Source organism: Cucumis sativus, chromosome 3, assembly GCF_000004075.3.
Source record: "Cucumis sativus cultivar 9930 chromosome 3, Cucumber_9930_V3, whole genome shotgun sequence".
Classification (NCBI taxonomy): domain Eukaryota; kingdom Viridiplantae; phylum Streptophyta; class Magnoliopsida; order Cucurbitales; family Cucurbitaceae; genus Cucumis; species Cucumis sativus.
Window position 1 is genome coordinate 19,580,893 of NC_026657.2, and position 15,046 is coordinate 19,595,938.

At 30.8% G+C, this 15,046-nt stretch overlaps 1 protein-coding gene across 1 annotated transcript; it reads right to left on the minus strand.

Moving 5' to 3' along the window:
- Positions 1-619: 619 nt before the first annotated feature.
- On the minus strand, positions 620-3,171 carry LOC101220946 (transcription factor MYB4). Its single transcript, XM_004151937.3, has 3 exons — positions 2,970-3,171; positions 2,526-2,655; positions 620-1,477 (listed from the first exon to the last, which is right to left on the minus strand). Exons 1-3 carry the CDS (start codon positions 3,100-3,102, stop codon positions 1,003-1,005), a joined length of 738 nt encoding a protein of 245 aa, XP_004151985.1. The 5' UTR covers positions 3,103-3,171; the 3' UTR covers positions 620-1,002.
- Between the last annotated feature and the right edge of the window lie 11,875 nt (positions 3,172-15,046).

Consider the following 15,046-nt stretch of genomic DNA (forward strand, 5'->3'; position numbering starts at 1 on the left):
GTTTAGGTATAAGATCATGTGCATGAACCATAAAAAAAATAAAAAAACTATTTTTCATGAAGCACGAAATTCGGACCCTCGTTAAAGGGCTCAAAAAACACGATATTCATCAATAATATTCTTAAAGCTGTACTATTTTTTTTCAATTATTAGGGTCTGTACATATCAATAATATAATATTATTTTTTTAAAACTTAAGTGTTGTAATTATAATTAGATTGAAATAAATGACTTTATCCAAATTAAATTAGTTATTGTGTTCAACTTTATTGAGTTGAATTGAAAGTTTATAATTTAGCATTTTTAAAATGTGTAGAAGTGGTAGAATTGTAGAACATGAACTCAGCTCAACTGACACCTATATATATTTTGTGGACAACAGGTCTTGGGTTCTTTATAAATTTGAATATCAATATTACAATTGTTAGTATAATTCTCATTGAAATTGATAGTCGAACTTTTTTGTTGTCTACCTACTTCACGAACAAAGAACATCAATGTACATTTTTAAAATTAAGATAGACATTTATAAGATGAATCAAAATTAAAGTTTGTAAACAGTTATAGAATGAAGTAATTAAATATAATACGTATAAGTTCCATCAATTCAATTTGAAAGTACAGTGGATGACTTTTTTTTGTTTTTAGCATTGATGTTATTTGGGACCAACTTAAAGGTATGTTAATAATTTAAGAAATTACCAACTTGAAGAACAAACCTAGCTCAATTTTCTCAAACTTTTTTTTTTCTTTTTTTTGGTTTCTATTTTTCTGATTTTTTTTTTCTGTTCTGATTTTTCCTTTCTAAACGTTGTGATGTGTAAAACCCCATAAATTTTGACAACTTTTGGAATGGTGAATACAATCTCTCCCCCTAAAAGGTCAAAAAAATGGAAAAAAAGAAAAGAAAAGTAGCCTATTGTCATTATAACCCACTAAGTTTTTCCCACCCAAAAGAAAAAAAAACTAATTAGCTTCATCAACCTCATAATATCATATCTTTCAACTCAGATAAATCCCCTCCTCTTGAAAAAATATTGTCCAAAAATCCGTAGTCTCATGAGTTGGCTGCTCATTTGTAAGATTACCAAGTTGACGTTCACTAGTTTCACCTTCAAATCCTTGTTGGTTTCCCACCGTTGCCATTTGGTCGCTGCCCAAAACTTCCCTCCAAAAATTCTCATCCGCCTCCGGTAGATTATTCGTCCACGACTCACCATTCTCCGCCGTGATGATGGAGGAGCTTTCGCTGGAGCAATGAGGTGGTGAAAAAGCCAAAGCAGAGCTCGGCATCGATCCATAGTTTGTATATTTGAAGGGTTGTTGTGCTATGGATTCTTCTTCGTTCATGACGGGGTAGTTTCTGAGCTGTGGAGTGGCGTAATTTTGTCTTAGTCTTTTCTTCAAATGGGTGTGCCATACGTTTTTAATCTCATTGTCTGTTCTTCCCGGTAACCTTGCTGCAATTGCGGACCATCTAAAATCCAAAAACAAACTTTAGTTTTTTTTTTCTTTTAAGAAAAATAATATAAAAATGTGTTCTTTGTTGTACTACACACTCGGGCACAAGCCATGATTACATCAAATAAAAGCATAAGACTTTTATTATGGGTTGGAAAAACATGGTTGTTAATTTCAATATATGGTAATTTTGTTTCTTAGTGTCACATGATGACATAAAATGGATTAGAAGACAATGCACTGATCGAGTACAAGGATAACTAATTAATTAGCAAATGGTTAAAACCTTCAGCCTTTTTCGAGGAAATCAGAGTCACGTGAGTGTAATAAGTTGACAAATTATGAAACAATAATGTGCATAACAGTTTTAAATTGTTTTTATGTATTACGAATTTATCTCCAAAAGTTTAAAATAATATATAAACTTTTAATTGTTATGTGATAAAAACTCTAGATATATTTTGGAGGACTACATGATAAATGATTCATGTTTCTTGGTTTAAATTTTTTTATTCTCTCATGATGTACCGACATGTCACATAAACAATCGATGTATATATAAAAGCATGTTTTAGATATATTTAAATGTATTTTCTATAAATTTGAATCTATCTATTTCATTCCTTTCTACAAATATAAAGAAAATATGCTTAAAATATATAATTATAATACAACAAATTAAACCCTTTGAACACCTTTTGATGTGGGAAGATAATTGAATATTTTGGCCACTCCCACAAGAAAATTGAGGGAGGGAAAGATTCTGAATATTATTTTCGATTGTTGATATATAACTAAGTAAAAGAAATTGTTGTGATAAGCTTTTCAATATTAGAACAATAATATTGGATGCGTTATGGATAGTTCCACTTATTTTTACTCATAAATATTTTAAACAATTATATGAAAGAAAATTTCCATGAGACAAATTGTTATTAGACACTAAATAGGTTGAACAAAGATAGGTAGACGCAATACATTCAAATATTTATTTATAAAGGTTAAGATGGACATAATAAATGGTTTGGAGATCAGAAAAGAAGAAAGAGTGATGGAACAAAAACCTGTTTCCAAGCATTTGATGTAGATTAATAATGGTTTCCTCTTCTTCTGCGGTAAAATTTCCTCGTTTAATGTCTGGCCTTAGGTAATTTGTCCATCGAAGTCTACAACTTTTTCCACACCTTAATAAACCTGATAAACCCCAATAAAATATTGTGAGAAAAAACTCTCAATCCATTTTAAGAAAAATAAAACATATCGTTAGAAGTAAAGTTTTTCGAGACCTAGTAATCCTTTTGAGATAAATGGAAAATCTTCTCCTTTCCTCACTCATATCGTTCTTAGAAAACAAAAAAAAATCCTCAAATTTTGAATAAAAGAAGAAACGTTACTCGTAATTTTAAGTTTTATTTCAAATGACTTGTTAAAAGCTTAAACACTCAATCGGTAAGCGCATGATTTTGTAAAGATGAAGAAGTTAAAAGATATAAGATGATGACAATTACCAGCTTGTTTAGGGAGGGCTCTCCAATTTCCATGGCCATAGAGGTTAATATAATTGATGAGAGTCTGATCTTCTTCAGGAGTCCAAGGGCCTTTCTTCAGCCCCATTTTCTCACAACATGGAGCTCTCACCATCTTGTATATTTCCGTATTGAGAGTTATTGTAAAAGCTCTAAAAGAAAGATGAAGGCTAAAATATATATATATATATATTTATATATATGAAAGAAAAGAGGTGTGTGTGTATATATATATGTATTAATAAAGAGAGGAAAGTGGGAAGAAGATGGGTACAAAAAAGGGTACAAAAAAGAGGGCGCACTTGTGATTGTTGTTTATAAAAGGGGAAAGAAGAAAAAACCAGCCTACAAAGTAATAATAATAATAATACAATATATCCTTCGAGGAAATGTCGACTGAAGAGCAGTCTTTCTTTTTCTTTTTGTATTGTGGGGCTGTTTGATTGATGTGATCCCAATAGAGCTTTTTTTTTTTTCTTTTAGTCAAATTAAAACGTGCCCTTTTCTTTTTCCACAAATGCATTCACTTTTTTCATACCCTTTGTTACCCAAAGAGAAATCATTTTCAAATGTTGAGATAGATTATAGTAAAAATTGTATGGATGATCAAAAAGTTGGGTCCAAAATGGTAAATGATTCTTTACGTTACATTCAAGTGAAATTATAAAAATAAACTCCTACACCCAAAAAAATCTCTCTTTCTCTCTCCCTCTCGTGACACTGTCGTTGTTCTTTTCCTCACCCATAGATCACTCTCCTTTCTCAAAGTTGAGGTGGAGAACGACTAATATTGAAAGAAGAAGTTAGGATTTGGAGCTTGGGAAGGAGAAGAGGATGATAGGAAGTGTACGATTGAGGTAGTGAGGTAGGAAGCGGTTGAATCGATAAGTGTGAAAAACTGAGAGGTTGGATGCATCCTATAAAGTCCAATTTACGTTAATATTTGAACTCATTTAAATATTTTATCTCTTATCAATTAATGTGAATTGAATTCATATTAAAATTATTAATTACGAGAGAAATTTATATTTGAATATGATTCAAATTTAATTTAAGGTAAATATAAGATATTAGTTTAGTTTAATTTTATTTAATTAAATTAATATCAAACTATAAGATGTTTGAGAAATATTAATTAAATATGATTTAAATAAAATATTAATTAGATATGATTTAATTATTTATTTTGTTAATTTATAATTAATTAGTTTATTTGAAATTTTTATTAATTTAATATTTTTTAAATGAATAGAATCTCATGATTCTCTCCTACTTCTTTTCCTACTCGAGGAAGAAAAGAGAGTTAATATGCAGAAGAAAAATAGTTTTTCTTAATCAATCAATGAAACTAATGATTTTGCTTTTATGCAAAATAATTTTTCTTTAAACTTTTTTTCATTCCAATCGACTCCCACAAACCAATCTCATCCCAGAAGATAGAAAGGTTTTTGACAGGTGGTGTTCCCAATTTGGTGGATCATAGATTCAGGGATATCAACAAGAGTAAGTTCTATGTATCTTTTAATTTTAAAATGTGTTTAGATTTTTGTTTAGAATCTTGATTCTAAATATTGTCAATGTACTGTTGTTTTGAGATTCTCAAATTAAATTGAATAATGATTATGTAAAATCTTCCACTGCCAAGGGCTTTTATCCCTTCAAAGTGACCCACAAGTACAAACAAAGATAGAAGAAAGAATACTGAAAAATTTTACTCAAAAGATAATTGAAACATTAGGGTCTGCATCGAGGGATTTAGAGATGAAGTAAGGAATAAAACGGCTAAAAGCTTTAGGAGCAACAATATATGAAGGTCCAATGGACTCTGTAGATGCTGAGGTGTAGCTGAATTTGGTAGAGAAGTGTCTCAGGGTTATGGGCTGCCATGAGGAAAGACAAGTCAAGCTAGCTTCGTTTTTGCTACTAAAAGAAGCTGAGGATTGGTGAAAATCCATCGAAGCTTGACGAGGCGATACAGATGTCATGGATTCGAAAACTGTTAGATATATCTTTGAAGAAAAATATTATCCTAAGGTTTATCATGAGAAGAAACGAGAGGAATTTATGAAGTTGGTTCAAGGTTCGATGTCAGTAGAACACTATGAAAGGATGTTTATAGAATTGTCGAAGTATGTTGGTTCAATAATAGAAACTGAAGAAGAAAGGTGTAGGAAGTTTGAAAAGGGTTTAAGTAAGGAGATTTGTACCCTAGTAACAGTTGTAGCAGCAAGAACGAACTTTTCTCAGTTGATTATTACAACTTTACGAGTTGAAGAGAGTCTGGAGGAGGATGAACCTGAGGAGGAGCAAAGACAAGACACTTCTATTAATAAACATCAAAGGCGGGAGTAAAAAAATTTGTTTGTGGAACATCAGGAAGGAAGAACTTCAATACTTGTTCTACGGTAAGCACAAGAAGTACTTATTCAAGACAAGGACAAAGAAGCTTTAGTCAACTAGCAAAATTAGCTATAGTTTCACAGTCAGGATAAGAATCTATAGCTAGCACGACAAGGAAACAATTGTGCAATAACTGTGGAAGTATAATTGCGGACAACGTCTAGTTGAAGTGGATTTTTGCTTCTAGTGCAAGCAATCTGGGTATTTTAGAAAGGACTGTCCTCAATTGAAGTTTGAAGGACAAACGAATTCACAAGTACAGTCATAAATTGTTATTCAACCAAAGGTCACAACAATTAGAGAAGGAACAAGTGATGTCAAGCACAAAAGAGTTGTAGGCAAACCACGACATAAAGGAAAGATGTATGCCCTAGGCCAGTAAGAAGCGACTGAGACACTTGATAACGTGCCAGAATGATTGTTATTGTAGCCTATTATATTAGAATAATGAGGGTAAAATGCAAACGGAGATGATCAGAACGCATGAATTATGTTTTAAACGTATAAGTATTTAGAAATACAGCTTACATAAATGTCGTTCCTGTTTTATGTTGTTATCATGTTTAAACGCAACACAGGTGGGAAAGGAAGAAATGAACAACTCATACATCATATCTCACGCAAGGGCTATGCAATGGGTCTCACTTGGCTATTAACAACTTCAGACAAAGAACCAAAACATCAAGCAAGGAAAACTCACAAGAAGACAAGAATGCTAATTGGAACGATGTGACCTCAGGGGGCCATAGAACAGCACTGAGATACTTCGTCTCCACCAAGAGAAGGAGGCCCGAATAGACCAATGAAAGTTTGTATAGAGAGAGAGAGAGAGCTTGAGCAAGCTACCTTGAGAGTATGCAACATATTTTTACATAAATATAGTCGTTCAATCCATTATATCTCTTCTTTTATAAGTTAACGTGTTATCAATTGTTTGAGTAGGTAATAAAAAATGATAAGAATAGTTGCTTATACATTTTGACGTGTTAATTGTACTTTTGTGAATTCTTGGCCAGCATAAGTTGCTAACTAATTGAGAGAGAAAGTAGCTAGAATTTAATTATTATGAGTGAAAAGGAACTTTACCTCTCCTCGATTGTGTTTCTAACATTTGGATCCTTAAAGGAGAGAATGTGTGGATAGTGGTTACTGAGAAGTAACCATCCTTAATCACAAAATAGTATAAGATGCATAAGTGGTTTCTTCTAGACATAGCCCGTCTAGCCATATTTAGTCATATAGATCTCTGAAAAGTAGTCATATGTGGCATATATGAATTTGAGAGAAGCATGCCTTAATCACAAGTGTGTCTTAGCAAAGCATTTAGCACATGTGTCTTTTTTAAGCATGCATTATTAGTGTTGTGACTATTGGTTGAGTCAGGTTAAGTTGTTTGGAAAAGTGTTATCAAATTATAGCAATGCTTGTCAACCCCCGACCCTCTTTCTGGGTCAAGTTAGGAGTTAGAGTTTTGGGATGGGGCGTGACATTGTTAGTTGTTGATAAAATTAGATTGCATAAAATAAATGCAGAGGGTAAGAGTTAAGAAATTATATTAGAACACCTTATTCAGATTTATGTTCTAAAACTTGTAGATTGTAAATATAATATGTTGACCATTATTAATAAAGTGGTATTATTATAATTTATATTATTAGCTTTCTCTTAATAACCCAAATCCAATAAACTAACGCTCTAAGTTGTTTGATGAGTCTAGAACAGTATATAGAAATATACAGGGATCAATGTTTGAGATAAGCTTAAAGGGTCTATAGTATAAGGATAAGGTTTGGTACCTTATCCTGATAACACTATGGATATGAATCACTTTATAATTGATACAAACACAATGATCCAACATGTTCGATCGTGTAGGTAACATGCGAGTGAGAATATCTTATGCAATAAGTTGGCATAAGATCAGGTCACGCAATAGTAACCACTAGATGTAACTTCGTTAACTAGTTAGGTTTTTATTTCATTAGAATGACCTAGGTAACTTAGTCTTAATCCTGAGTGTATTATGAACTTCTGATCACGAGGATATGTCTTTTGATTTATATGCGTGAGAGTGGCTAGATTGTCAACTCGAGTGGAAAGTTGGGAACAAGATCGAGTGGGGAGTTGGGAACATAATTACACAAGTTGGAATTCACTCATTTGTAACTTTAGGGTAAGTAAATGAGTGTTCCCTTAAATGGTGTATTTGAAACTTGAACAAATGGTCTTATACCCCCTCGTGAGAGGGGTTTCTGTTTATTGGTTGGACCATAAACATGTTGTTTATTAAAGGGGGATTAGTATTTAAGGATATGAAATAACTTAGAGGTAAAATGGTAATTTGACCCAATTGGTGTTACGAACACTCGTGAAGGACCAACTTGTTGTTATTGGTCTATATCCATGGACACAGAAATATATCTATAGTGAGAAGAGTTCAACTGTGAGTCTTTAGTGGAATGTACACACGGTTAACGAATATTGAGTAATGTGGTTAATGAGTTTAGCCAATTAATCTCATATTATTGTAGCTTCTCATAATTCATTAGGTTCCCTTTCCCGCTCGTAAAAGGTAATGAGATTTATTCATATTGGTGGTAATTTGAAATGTTCAAAGTTACATTTTGAGAAGTATTATGATAAGTATGTCTTGATATAATTTGAAATGTTCAAAAACCAACATTATTTATATTGTTTTAATGTAGCACCATACATTATAATATAAAATTACATTTTAATCAAATTTTATTTTATAAATTTAATTTTGGATATGATTCAAAATTAATTTATGAGAGATAAAATATTTGAATGAGTTCAAATATTAATTTAACGTAAATTGGATTTATATTAAAATTATTGATTATGAGAGAGATTTATATTTTAATATGATTCAAATTTAATATAAGTTAAATATAAGATATTTAATTTAGCTATTAATTAATTGGAGAATTAATAAATAGTTTAATTTTATTTAATTAAAGTAATTTAAAACTATAAGATATCAGATATATATTTATTAAATATGATTTAAATAAAATATTGATTTAATATGATTTAATTAATTATTGATTAATTAATTAATTAGTAGATTTGAAATTTTTATTAATTTAATAATTTTAAAATTAATAGAATCTCATGATTCTCTCGTACTCCCTCAAGGAAAAAGAGTTATAAATATGCAAAAGGAAAATAGTTTTTATTATTCAAAATTAATTAAGTCAATGTATTTGCTCTCAGCATAAAAATAGTTTCCCTCTAAACTTTTTCTCATTCCAATTGGTTCCCAAAACCAATTTCATCCCAGAGAATAGGAAGGTCTTCGATGGGTGATGTCCCAATTTGAAGTTTTTATTCTTTTAGATTCAAAGGCGTCAAACTACGTAAGTTTTTCTTTCTCTAATCTATAATTAGAAAACATGCTAAAAATTAATTTAAGTTATAATAAGCAATATTTACTAAAACTATGATGGTGTCGTGGTGCTAGGGTGCAACACCTTAGCACTAACAAGAGAATTTTTCACGCATTAGAACTCGAAGCACTCAAACACACCCCACCTTCGCCAGTCTTCCTAACCCCTGTCATTCTTATTCTCGGACACCCCATCAACCATTCCCTATCATTTCATTTCTCCCTTTCTCTACAAGTCGATCCCCCTCCCTTCACTTCATTTATCCCTCGCACCAGACCATCATTCATGCACCTTGTTGGTGAAGGTAGAACTGGATAATGCAATGAAGTAGGTACTAACAGCAATAATTAGATGAATGGATGTTTGGATGACACCTAGATCAAAAGACCCTTGGAGCTCAACAATTATCTGGTTGGTGAATGTCTAAACTGAACTCCTAACTCCAAAATAGAAACTTATTAGATGACGATCGAGTTGCAGATTACACTTTCTTTAGGATATTATATTTTGAGCTTTGCTCAGAGTGCAAACACTTTTTTATTTGCCACATGGTCTCCAGTATAAAATACTCAAAAAATTCAATCGGAGTTGGATCGAAAATGAGATGAAGAGAACATTATATAACGATAGGTTTGATAACACCTCAATAGTCATGGTCAAAGCATAATGCCTCAACGCATTGAAAATCTCAACGCAATCACAACTCATTGCCTCACTTCAACGCATTCACCTGTCAACGCGTCAAAGAAAAACTTTTGAAAAATAATTTTACTAGTTAAAAAAATTATATATATATTAAATAAAAATGATATTAGTATTATTCCTCACTGCACCCGTCGGTCACTAACAATAATTAGTTTAGTTAAAAAAAAAAAAAAGGTTAACGTTTAGAATAAAAGCAATTTGATATTGAGATCTCTTCCAAAGTTTCAACCTACTCTCTTTTAACTAATACCTTTTTATGTTTACTTTCTTTAATCAATCATCACTTACACTCATTTTCCACTCACTTTTATTTACTCTACACATAAAATCTCTCTCTATATATAAACATTGTTTTCATTGATATACTTTTCACAAAATATTTTGATAGTTCAATATTGTAGGATGACAGGTATGTAATACTTAAATTGACATTGCTATTGTCAAACAAAATAAGAGAAAAAAGAAAAATAAAAGTTGACAATGTTTTTTCTATAATTTTTTCCATACATAGTTCAAAAAGTATATCTTATTATTATTATTATTTTGTTTTGAAAGGAATGGTGCTGTCTACGTTGGCTTGAGTATGAGATCTCTGTTTCATAAAAACTTGGTGGTCTTACTAAAAACATAGCCATATTTGAAAACTGAGTATGGTTTTTAAAATGGTGGGTAAATGTAGATGTGGAAGCAAGAAAGAAAAAATAAAATAAAAGGTGAATATGGAGAGCCTTTCACATTTTTCCAAGTAAATAGCTGTTTTGCAATAAAATTATTGAATTAATTCTCTGACCAAAGTCTTTCAAATCTTAGACTTTAAAACACCCAATCAAACATATAAATTTTGAATTACTAACTTTTTCAACACCTTACCTTAATTAATCTTATTACCACCAATACATTAATGCAATCCATATAATTAACACCCAAAAGTTTCTCTTTTTTTCTCCAACAAAATAATTAAAAAGAGGTAATACCTTATATCAATTCATTACAATCAATTTAATTCTTTTTCCTTAACCACCCAATCAATTAATTTAACTGTGTCAATATATTAACCTTTTCTTTTAATTAAATAATCCTAAATTTTCACTACAAAATGATGTTTATTCGACCAAAATAATACAACTCACATACAAATACTACCAATTTTGAGGTTAATAACAACTAAAAAGTTTGTATGTATTATGAGTTCTTCATTCTTCATTTCAATATTCTAACTTACTAAGAAATGATATTATACAGGGAGATTAATTTGAACCTAAAAAGCTATCTTGCTTGGTAGAAAATATTATTAGCCTTAATTACTCAACTAAGCTTAAACATTTAATAAATATAAACAAACAATATATATAAAAAAAAGTGGGTCAAGTATGGATGTGTGTGTAAACCTAAAAAGGATTTATATGTAATAATTTAAGTACACGATTTATTGTCACAAAATGAAGCAATTTTGACATTTTGACGTTGAATTTTATAAACTATGATGAGATGGGATTGAAGTTCAACAATAGAGGCTATAGAGTGGCTGGCGGATATAAAACAATATCAATTACATTTCTTTTTCTTTTTTCTTTTTTCTTTTTTCCTTCTTCTTTTTATTTTTTGGCCTAAAGTTAACAATAATTCATTTCTTTTTGGTGGCTTCTTATTTTCTTTTTTATATAGTGTCATTTGTGTAACCTTATCATTTTCTAATATTTAACCAATATTTAGTCTACAATAACTTTATCTGAATTAACACATAATCATAACCTTACTTTGATTGCAAGTAATTGTAACCATCATATATAAATTATATATTTAAGAATAAAATTTGATTGACAATATATATCATCCAAAACGCAACAAAAATAATTAATAATAATGTGTGGTATGTGTTTATTAAGTTGATGATTGAAGCAATAAAATTATTAATTAAGTTGTTTATTTTGTTTATATGAGATGCCAATTTGGATGGAGCTTCTCTTTTAAGTAATCATTATTCCTCGTTTACTAGTTGGATTTGCCTTTTGTATTGTTTTAATATTGGAAAAGGATATGTAGTAGGCCTCATGTTGTTTATTTTGAAGAAAAATCAACATAAAAGAAAATGTTGTGTGTGCACCAAGGCTGAGGAATATTCTTAATTTGTGCCAAATATCACTCTTTACCCTATTCGATTAAGTTTTAAAAAGATTATTTTCAAATATAACAAAATGAACTAAAATATTTATAAATTATAGTAAAATATCGTCTCAGTTTTTCTACGTGGATTGTGGTAGATTACTATTAACTGTGTCATATACCTATATCATGGTAGACGCATATAGTAGTCAATTCTAGTTTATTATGATCTATCACGAACAAATTGTGATATTTTTTAAATATTTTTAAAGCTCAATAACCTATTAGTTAGGTTCCAAATAAAAGGTTAACAAGCTATTATACTGCGTCGACTAATTAATAGAAAAAGCAAAACATGAATGCACGGATAACCATATTCAAATGTGAGGAATATATATATAGGAAGCAAAGTAAACTATGGTAAATGTAAAAAAATTGGTGAAAATATTTTATAAATATAGAGAAATTAATGCTTTCTATTAGTTATGGATTTAGATAGACATCTATTACTTTATTGATGAATATTACTCGATGTATATCTTATTCTATTCAGTCTATGACAAATAATGTTGAAACACTTCGATGAAGTTGTACCTCAAAAGAATAAATCTACAAAATAGAAACTTGTTACTGGTATGGTTGAGTTGCGAATCTCACTTCCTTTAGAAAATTTTGCAGTTCTACTTGGTATGTAAATAGTTGTGAAATTGCCCCGTCGTCCTCGAGATAAAACAGCCTCTGTTCGTCGATTGAAGCTACACCAAAACCGAACACAGAACCAACACTCTAATGGATACTTGCTCGAAATTAAAAAGAAAAAACAAAATAGAAAGTGAGAGAATAGTTTTTATTTTTTGATTTGGTGATCTCAAATGAGAAAAGAATTGTGATATATTTAGTGGACAAAATCTAACTTTGTTAACGGTTCAACGGTAAAAAACTTATGTAACAGTTTAACAGTAAAAAACGGTTCGATTCACAAAATTAATTAAGAAAAACAGTTCAAGATTAATTTTGGCAAAAATATAAGTCTATCATTATTTACTTCACCACACCTTGTTCGCCCACCCGATCAGACAGATGGCGGCATGCATGTATGGAGATATTGACAAAGCCACATCTGTCTATCTCCTCGCACTTGCTAAAACTTGGGTACCCCTTTGGGTCCCAACCCACAACTCAAAGTATGGGTATGTAAGGGAGCTTCCACTTTGCTTTTTCTAAGTAGCGTGGGAATTCAATTTTGAATAAAATAATAATATATTTTATTTAAATAATTTTTCATCAACAATCCCTCACTTGAAAAAACTTTACTCACCAGTCTTCCACTTGAAAATTTTTCTAAAACATTTTCATTGAATAGTATCCATCTGGGTAATATTGTGCTTAAGCAAAGGTCTCTTACAATTTGAACCTTTACGTAGTGACAATGATTTAAAATATTGTAAAAAAATTTGCCTCTAACAACATTGCACACACAACATTATTTGAGTGAAGTTCTAAATGGTCGTACTTTAAGGTCTTGCATGTATATCCTAGTTTAGTGGATAGTATAGAGAATTTGCCTAAAATTCCATAGGAAGCGACCCTCACTTCCACATCCACACAGGTGAATCTATCAGGAGTATTCTTGTTGCTGTGTACTCCATTTGTCATCATAAATATAGGATAACCTCAAATTCTTGTAGTGCATGTTTGTATTCCGTGTTTAAAATTGTTGGTTGTTTTTATCTCCGCTTACTAGACGTATAACGTTTACCTCATGGGAGTTATGCATTGAAGTGACTTTGGGGTGGGACGTGTCAATTCCTCTTGAATTATAAAACTCATTAAAGACAACATAATCATATTTTGTTCCTCTATCACTATGAAATCTCTTAATCCTCTTACTAAACTGATTTCCTACTTTAATTACAAACACTTTAAACATGTTGAATGCATCACTTTTATTCTTAAGCAAGTAAATAAATGTGAAATCAAAACAATCATCTATTAAGGTTATAAAATACATTTATTATTCCTAGTTATCATGTCATCAAATTCACATAAATTTGAAAGAATCAATTCGAGTAGCTTAGTTACCCTAGTTATAGATTTATGTGAAGTCTTAGTTATCTTAGCTTGACTACAACATGCACATTTATCAAATTCGTGAAAAGATAATTTAATAATCATGTTTAAAGCTACTCATGTTGCTAAATTAACCTTTTATTTACAAAATATCGCCCAACATGCCAAATATTAAAAGAAGACAACATGTAAGCAGAAAATAAATTCTTATTGATATCTAAATTCATTTTAAACGTGTCATTCATTGCATAACCTTTCCACATAAATACATTATTTTTTTAAAGTAAAGAGATCTGATCCTATGGTTTGTGTAAAACCCACTTTATTGAGGAGATAGCATGCGATTGAGTTCTTACGAATTTCAAGAGTATGCAGGACTTTCTTTAGAATAAGTGTCTTGCCAGGGGTGAATTTGAACTCTACTTTCGCAACGTCAGCTACTTTTTGGGTGTGAGATGATCCTCATAAGAATATTCTTATCCTTAGTTTTATTATATTTTGTACAAAGACTAAGGTCATGACAGATATGGCGTGAACATCGGTATCTAGCCACCAATTCAGGTCCCAATCACATTTATCTCTGTGAGCATATAAGTTACTAAAAATCTTCTTCTATCAATTTTACCTGCACAACAAAACAATTTATATTTCTACAATGTTTGGCTAAATGTCCAAGTTTATTACAATTAAAACATAAAAATTGTACTGTACTTCCAGGCTGGGGTTTCTAAGAATTCTTCTGGTTGTTGGAACCACAGTTCTTTGTCTTCTTTTTCTTTCATTTCAATTTCAGGTTTGGTTTTAGAACATCAATGAAGTTTTCTTGGGACATTGTTTACCTCCTTTTCGGCATGCTAATGGGCTTCCTCCTCAATTCTCAATCGAGTGATTAGACTCTCTAGGAAGAACTCTTTCGTCTTATGAATTAGGGTATTCTTAAAATCCTTCCACGGTGAAGGTAACTTGTCAATAATAACAACTTGAACTTGTTCATTAAGTGGCATGCCTTCACTAATTATTTCATGAGTTATCTTGAGCAATTCGTACGATTGTGCCTCTACTGACCTATCATTAGTCATCTAGTATCGCAAATATCGACTTTATCGCATACATCTTAGATATGGCCTCGTTGGTACCATACTTTATTTGTAATGCATCCCAAACATCATTTACGGTGGACAGAGTATTGTAGTAGTCATATAATTCGCTAGTATGTCCATTTAGTATTAAATTCGTACATATGAAATCTGATTCTCCCCATGTGTCAAGACTCTAAATCTACACCTAAGTTGGATCGTCTTTTGGAATTGTTGGTTTTTCAGTAATGCATACTGAAACAACCTTCTTCATGGTTAGGAAGAACAACATCTT

What these genes read in the sequence shown, in the direction of transcription:
- LOC101220946 (XM_004151937.3), bottom strand. Translation starts at nt 3,102, where the DNA reads ATGGTGAGAGCTCCATGTTGTGAGAAAATGGGGCTGAAGAAAGGCCCT. An exon ending in AGCCCTCCCTAAACAAGCTG is followed by an intron (nt 2,656 to 2,969) that starts GTAATTGTCATC and finishes GGGGTTTATCAG; the next exon opens with GTTTATTAAGGTGTGGAAAA. An exon ending in CATCAAATGCTTGGAAACAG is followed by an intron (nt 1,478 to 2,525) that starts GTTTTTGTTCCA and finishes TTTGGATTTTAG; the next exon opens with ATGGTCCGCAATTGCAGCAA.